Source organism: Micropterus salmoides, unplaced genomic scaffold, assembly GCF_014851395.1.
Source record: "Micropterus salmoides isolate LMB-PRFRI ecotype aquatic unplaced genomic scaffold, ASM1485139v1 Ms_hic_scaffold_4, whole genome shotgun sequence".
Lineage (NCBI taxonomy): Eukaryota > Metazoa > Chordata > Actinopteri > Centrarchiformes > Centrarchidae > Micropterus > Micropterus salmoides.
In genome coordinates, this window is record NW_024043372.1 from 28251558 (window position 1) to 28259701 (window position 8144).

The 8144-nt window shown below is 39.5% G+C and overlaps 1 protein-coding gene across 1 annotated transcript; it reads left to right on the forward strand.

Moving 5' to 3' along the window:
* The first annotated feature begins 421 nt into the window (after positions 1-421).
* Positions 422-7531, forward strand: myorg (myogenesis regulating glycosidase (putative)). Its single transcript, XM_038696737.1, has 3 exons — positions 422-527; positions 2996-3375; positions 3495-7531. Exons 2-3 carry the CDS (start codon positions 3113-3115, stop codon positions 5284-5286), a joined length of 2055 nt encoding a protein of 684 aa, XP_038552665.1. The 5' UTR covers positions 422-527; positions 2996-3112; the 3' UTR covers positions 5287-7531.
* The last annotated feature ends 613 nt before the right edge of the window (positions 7532-8144 follow it).

The following is an 8144-nucleotide window of genomic DNA, read 5'->3' on the forward strand; positions in this document are numbered from 1 at the left end:
ATCATGTTCTACATGTGATGCAGAAATTCCTTATTTTATGTTTTGAGGGTTAAAACAGAAATAGTTGTACAAACAGGGGACTACAGACTAATTATTATGATGATTATTATTGGTACTTTCTAGTGATACCATATAGTAGACAAGATATACCACCAGTGCTAATGAGGTCATCACATTGCAAATCACAGATAGACCTCAAGTCACCATAGAAATATAATTTCTCAACTTTTAATAATGGATTTCACCAGTTCTTTAAAACTTGTTTTTGTTTCATTCGCCTCTCACTATACCAACAGTGTGTTACGTGAAGTTTTTCAACCTGGTGTGATATGGTCAAATCATGTAAAACAGTGTAATCTGTGTAGTATGAGAAAATAAAGAGTTCCCACCTACTGGACTACATTTCCCATGCTGTGGAGGGCGTAGACAAGGCTGACACGCCGCAACATGCCTTGAGATCCTATTCTGAGGACTGTGGAAAACAAGTTGAAGCTACTTGGAGCTGCTAAGGGGGCTGGCAGTGATCGGTAGGCAAAAACAATTAATAATAATAAATTAATAAGCCGCTGATATAAAACAGGAGAAGCATAAACGATATAATTATATGCCACTTTGCTTACACGGATTCCGTGTTATTTTCCCTCACTTAACTTATCTTGCACCGCCTACAGTGGTGCTCTATGCATCGGACTATAGGCTAGGCTACTGTATGTATAAGTGGGTACATTAGCAAATAGGCTAAGACACACTTTTCTGTAAGTTTATTACGTTATAAACGCGTGTTTATATGTAGGCCTGTTGTAGCCTACGTTACGTGTTTTTCTAATGAAAAAAAGCAGAAAGTTAAACTCTTAAACAGTCTCTTTCAAAAACAGACACATGCAAACCGTCACTTTTTATGAATGCGTTCAGTGCTCTGTAAAATTCTGCCGTGTAATTATATATTGTTGTATATAAGTTTATTTGCCAAGAACATATCATAATCAGCATGCTGCCTACTCGCCACATACACACTACGCACGCGCGTGCGTCTTTTAAGCTAGTGAGCTTTCTCAGACTTCTGACTGTATCAGCACTTCTGTGTTTATCTTTCTGTCAGAATAGATAGTGAATTGGCTGAAACGGCAGATATAAAAACCCCTGATCACACTATAAACAAAGAAGTGCCCCAGTCTGAAAATGTTTTGCCTTTTCACACTCTTTGAATGAGAAAAACACGTTTGTGGTAAAGTTGTTTTTGTTCAGAAAAGCTGCTGTATGCCTGAAAAACTATTTAATTTTTTTTATTTGTGTTAAGGAATGTGTATTTGAACTGAAAAGATTAGTAAATTAATAATTTCCTAGTTTGTTAGAAAATGATTAATATGTGCAATAATTTATCAATTAGTCAGTTCACACAAAATAAACTGGCAACTCTTTTGATAATATTCATCATTTCAGTTTTTCTTTCAAACAAAAATGTCAGGATTTTAAGCTTTTCTTTGTGATATATGATAGTAAACTGAATATCTTTGGGTTTTGGTTGTTTGAACAAAATATATGACATTGGCCTGGGGGAAATAGGCATTTTTCACTATTTTGTAATATTTTATAGACAAAAAGATGTTGGTTAATTGAGAAAATACTTGGCAGATTTATAATCTAAAATAATCTTAGTTTCTGCCTGATGAGATAAATGTGTTGGGCTGTGCAATGTGAGGATGTCATCTCGAGCTCCAGGAAACTGTGGTGGATATTTCACACAATTTTCTGACATTTTATTGATTCGGCGAGTAATTGAGTTGCATCCTAATGCAATAAATTAAAAACAAAAAAACCCACACAGTTTTATAGAATAGGCCTTCTATAAAGTAAATCTTCTCCTGACTTTTGGGGTTTCCCAGCAGCCTGAGCGGACCTCCAAGGAGCTAACAGTTAGTTCTCTGTTAATTAATGGTGGGCTTATGTTATCACTTCGGTTGTTGGGGGAAATCTAAACTAAGGGTTGTTGAACACAGAATTAGTCAATTAGATTGCTAATTAATAGCAAGCATTATTTATTATCGACCCTTGCTGCCATGGCAGACCACAAGGGTCAATTGCAGTCATCAAACAGTGAATGTGGGGAGGACTGAAGTCCCCTCGGTCGGCTGTGCACCTTAATCTGTAATCTATTCTGATTAGCTAAAGCCACAATAACTAACATCAACCAGTTAATTACCCTTAGGAGTTTTTGTTGTACCCCAAGTGGGAGGGAAAGTCAGGTCTGAATGCAATAGAATTGAAAGTGTATATTTCTGTTTGTGTTGGATATTTTGCCAAGGTTGTCAGTTTTCACTGTATTGTCAAAATGTCTAGTTTGGGGCCAGAATGAACCAGGTTACTTCCAGTTTTGGTTAGTCTGGCTTGATGGAGCACAAAGTTTAGTATTCTTTCCTCTCCTTCCTGACATTGGCAGTGCTCTAAGGCCAAAATCCCCTTTTCTGCTCCTCCACTTCCCTACATACAAATGAGTCCTCTTTCAATCGAACTCATATGTTAGAATTGCTGCTGGGAACATCCACCTTATCCCCTTATGGGTAATTGGCAGCAGATTTGTTTTTTTAAATCTCAGACACATCTTTAAAGTTTACATCCTGACAGCGTAACACCTCTAAAGTGCTGTGAAATCACTTTGTGTAACAATGCAGATCAGGTAAGACAATGCTAGAAATGTAATAGAGGCTTTGAACTGACAAGAAAACGAGATAAATAAACAGGCTGACATCTCATGTGCTGATCTGGCTGAAACTGTTTTCCTGGAAGACTCCAGACTGCCTTTTGTAGTAAAGATTTTTGCAGCACATATGAAGAGCATATATATATATGTGTGTGTGTGTGTGTGTATATGTATATGTGTGTGTATATATATATATATATATATATATAATGTATATGTGTGTGTGTATATGTATAAGACCTTCACACGGACTTTTCAAAGTCTGTTATCTCTCTCTCACTCTCTCTCTCATGACAGAAAGGCAAACAGACATAACGACGTGACTAGGGTGGAACAAACAAGGCATCCCTGGAAAACATTTCTATGATCTTCATAAAAGCAACTCTCAGATTTGCCCACTGAACAGCACAAGTCATGTACCAAGTTGTACCGGGAGGAGCGGGAGGCACAATTACAGATGTTATCCCCAAGCAGAAACACAGCAAGGACACTCGACCCTTAGTCGGAGCTGGAGTAATCGGCCTTGTGCTGCTGATGGCAGCAGTGACTGCATGGTGCTATTACATAGCCTCTCTACGCAAGGCTGAACTGCTTAAGACTCAGCTGCTGGATCTGAATAAAGATGGCTACATTATCCGCAACCAAGGAGGGTCTATTGTTTTCAGAATGGATTTCAGGTTAGTGTTTTTCAACTGTCTTTGAAATTGGATGTTTGTGTCATCATATGTACTTCAGATACCTCAGAAATTCCATTACTTTTTTTTGTTATTATGTAATAATATTTAAATCTTGGCAGGTCAGGAACGCTGGATTTGGATTCATGCTCAAAAGAAGGGGAGATTCTGAGCTGTGGACGCACCACTGACAGAAAACTAAACTTCTTCATTGAGACAGTGCGACCCAAGGACACAGTACAATGCTACCGTGTGCGCTGGGAGGAACTGGTTCCTGACATTCCTGTTGAGCATGCTATGACATACAAGTTTGCACACTGGTATGGTGGTGCAGTGTCAGCAATTCAGCACTGGCCTATTTCTATTTCTGGCCAACAGGCTCCCAAACCCTTTGTTACTAGTGACATCTATGTAAACCGCCATGAATTTGGTGGTATTTTGGAGAGTTATTGGCTTTCATCCAACGCCACGGCCATCAAGATCAATAATTCTGTGCCCTTCCACCTGGGCTGGAATGATACAGAGAAAACCATGTATTTCCAGGCGCGATACAATGACAGTCCCTTCAAGCCTAACCCAGGAGAGGCACCATGTGCTGAACTCAGCTACAGAGTGTGTGTGGGCTCGGATGTGACATCCATACACAAGTACATGGTCCGCAGATACTTCAATAAACCAAACAAAGTGCCTGCCAAAGTCATGTTTCGCCATCCCATCTGGTCGACTTGGGCGCTACATAAGACTGATATTGACCAAGAAAAACTCTTGACGTATGCTGCCAACATCCGCAAGTATAACTTTAACTGCAGCCAACTGCAACTAGATGACCGCTACACCAGCCATTATGGAGAATTTGAGTTTGATCCAATAAAGTTTCCCAATGCCACGGCAACGTTCCAAAAACTTAAAGCAGATGGATTTCCGATGTCACTTTGGATTCACCCTTTTGTCAACTATAAGTCTGAAAACTTCCATACTTGTGTAGAGAGGGGGCTGTTTGTCCGGGAGCCAACAGGCCGGCTGCCAGCTTTGGTGCGCTGGTGGAATGGCATTGGTGGCATTATTGACTTCACAAATCCAGAAGCCCGTGATTGGTTTTCTTCCCAGCTACGGTCACTGCGCTCCAGGTATGGGGTGACATCTTTTAAATTTGATGCAGGGGAGACCAGCTACTTACCATGGAAATTTAGTACCAGGACTCCCATTCGGGACCCAAGTTTTTTCACAAGACGTTACACGGAAATGGCTATTCCCTACAATGATAGAGCTGAGCTGGTCAGTGGCTACCAGTCCCAGAACATATCTTGCTTCTTCAGACCAATTGACAGAGACTCTGTGTGGGGCTATGAGTTGGGTCTCAAATCTCTTATCCCCACAGTGCTCACCATCAGCATTCTCGGCTATCAGTTTATTCTACCTGACATGATTGGAGGGAATGCCTATCTCAACCGTACAGATGGAAATCGTGCATTACCTGATCGAGAACTCTATATCCGCTGGCTGGAGCTGTCAGCCTTCATGCCCTCCATGCAGTTTTCTGTTCCGCCATGGGAATATGACAACGAGGTGGTTGAAATTGCTCGGAAATACACAGCCCTCCATGAGAGTATTGTGGCACCTCGGGTCCTAGAGCTGGCTGGTGAGGTGCTGGACACTGGGGACCCAATCATACGGCCCCTGTGGTGGATTGCCACAGGTGATGAGACAGCCTATAAAATCGACTCCCAGTTCCTGATTGGGGATGACCTCATGGTAGCCCCAGTTTTAGAGCCTGGAAAGCAAGAGCGTGACATCTACCTCCCTGCCGGCCGTTGGAGAAGCTACAAGGGGGAGGGATATGATATCAAGGAGCCACTGCACCTCACAGACTATCCTGTAGATCTGGATGAAATTGCTTACTTTGTTTGGGTTTAGCAAGAAGGGAATGTAAAGCTGAACAGATCTGAATTAGCCTATGCTCCGATTTGCTTGCAAGACAAGCCTCACAAGTGTAGCTTTTATTTTGACAGGAGAGACATTGTATGAATGGTAATTTGTTAGGGAAAAGTTTTTCTGCAACAAAATATCAAGCATTTAAAATAGTTTGAAATTTTAACACCACGTTTTATCACAAATTTGAAACCGCTTCACTCAAAAATGCTCGAAACCTCATGTTAGTCTTACATTTTTTTTATTTAAACTAATGTACGAAAATGAGCAAAATAGTGTCCTTTAAAGAGAGAACATTTGTTGACTGTCAGTCACTGTAGCCATTAAGTGACAATTATACATTAGTGATAAATGGTAAAACATAATATAACTGTAGCACAAGTAGAAAAGAGTCATAAAGTTACTAAACTCAATGATGTCAGCTATACAGCAATATCTGTTTAAAGTTTGCTAACTTTAACCACCATGGGTTACTGGTCATACCAGAGCAAATGAGGCTGTAGCAGCTGTAACCACAGCATGTATTAAAGTGAGTGAGGGTGTGTTTTAATGATTATGAAAGACATTTGTTATTTTCATCTTTTAAAAGTTACATATTGTTGCTTTAATTAAAGGCCATTGTATTCAAGCAGCCTATATGAAACATTTGTCAAAAAGGGAATATGCAAACTGTGACTTGAGTAGGGCATGATTGCCATTGCATGCCATAAAGTTTTTATATTTTTGTGTGTCACTTTGAACTTAAACCAAACAGATTGTATCATGTGAGGATAACTGAAAGGGTGTCATTAAGCAGATTGTATGCTTGAAGTTTAATCATTACAAATGGCATGTGCTTTCATTTGTGTATCACAGTCTCACGTAACTACTCTTAGCCCAGAAGAAAGATGTCTTTTGTTAGGAACTAAATATTTTATGCTCTTCCTCAGGTAACAGCCTCTTCTGGCTGTAGTGTCTTTTGAAGTGTCTGGTAATTGACTTTATTGTTCTTGCTGACTCAGAATGCAGCTAGCAATACTATAATGTATAATACATTGACTTCCACGTCCAAAGTAATGAGCATCTCTTCTGGACGATTTTTTGAGGTTTGTAAACACAATAACCTGAATATTAATGGTCTGGTTACTTTATACCTACTTGGAATGCAGTGTGAAAGACTATAAAATTCACAGCATTTAACTATGAAATTGGTACATTGTATTATGTCATTTTGTGTTTTTTGACATGAATATTTTCTAACTGCAGAGATATGAGTGCCATGTATTAATAATTACTGCCTCGTACTGTATGTGGTTTGTAGTTATGCTACACATTTAATATTGTTACATTTTTACAATTTGCACATTTATTATGTAATATTATTGTTAATTTAACCCTTTATGGGCACTCACGTGGTCAACAGAACTTACTACAAATGCCACAAAACTAAATTTTCCGTTATGTAGCTGCAAACGTTCTAGATGAAATTACATCATGCCAAATCATGCATCTTGTTATCCAGAGATGAAACTAATAGATTGTCTCAACCCATTCGGGGTAAGGCAGCACACATTTTCCTTCAGGTGCCTTCTCCGAACGTAAAACCAATAAGTAACCAGTAATATTGGTGACAGCTGTGTAAATAAAGGCTTCTGAATCACTGACCCTTTAGTTTTAACATAAGAAAGATGACTTCATTTGGTTCTTGTGCGTGGAGCTTTTTTTAAACATTTGTTGAGGTGGATTCTGATGGGCAGCTGCGGTAAAGAAAAATATTGTGTTACTGTGAAGTAACAATAAACCTCCACATTGTTAAGGTGCAATTTTCTCATGTGGCAGTAGTTCTTTTTTATGCTGTCTACCTTTCACCCATTATGCAGCCTCATTCTGACTCTGTATGTGCCTTGACATATAGCTTCCACATTGACCTAGGCTTTTGACCTATTTTCATCATAATAATAACTACTTTTTTATAGCAGATCTCACTCAGCATCTGGGCCAGACCAGCCTCTGAGGCTATTTCTGTTTCAGACTGTCTTGATTTATGACAAGACTGAGCGGCTGGATCTCAGACTGAATGATTCTTTGCACTTTTCACATGATTCGAGGCTCTTTGCCTCGAGTTATTGTGATCTGAACATTGGCAACATTTGCATGTGTCTGAGGGGCAGCAGTAATTTCAAGCAAGAGTGCATATTTGATGTCATATTGGATGAAAGAATTAAATAAATCTGACTTTTGTTTTTGAGCATTTCTGATGTGCTTAATTTGCATGGAACACACAGAGTAGTGTACATAGCTGCCACTAGCACATGACTGATTCCAATGCTGTATGAATGAATGCTACACACACACACACACACACACACACACACACACACACACACACACACACGCCCGCCCAACTTTAACTTTTTACACACACACATAATTCAGGTCAGTAAGCTGACCGTGCAACCAGTGAGCAAATAACAACCTGTAACTTCTTTTGAGAATGCAATACATGAAAACTAATGTGCCTATCAATTCAATATTGAAAGAGACACCCTTGAAGGACTTTTCCAACTTTTTGCACCCGCCTCATCATGGAGCAATAATGACAAGGTGATGAAACAATTGTGCAGGTTATCTGGAGGCTGTGTTCAAATCAATAAATCATCTGGTGGTTCATGATGCGGGGCCAAAGAGCAGGTGATATAAAAGTGTACGACCAGACACCAAGAATACAAAGTACAACAGTAGGAGATAATGGCGACAATATTTATTTAGAATTACAGCATGATTGTTCTTTTTTCAGTTCAAACAGCCCGACTGGACCGCTTCTCACAGCTGTAGTCGATTTTTCATATGTTTGGAGAATTTAT

Bases quoted from the DNA above. Each gene is read 5' to 3' on its own strand.
- myorg (XM_038696737.1), top strand. From the start codon at position 3,113: ATGTACCAAGTTGTACCGGGAGGAGCGGGAGGCACAATTACAGATGTT. The intron at 3,376-3,494 runs GTTAGTGTTTTT...AAATCTTGGCAG, and splicing joins GTTTTCAGAATGGATTTCAG to GTCAGGAACGCTGGATTTGG.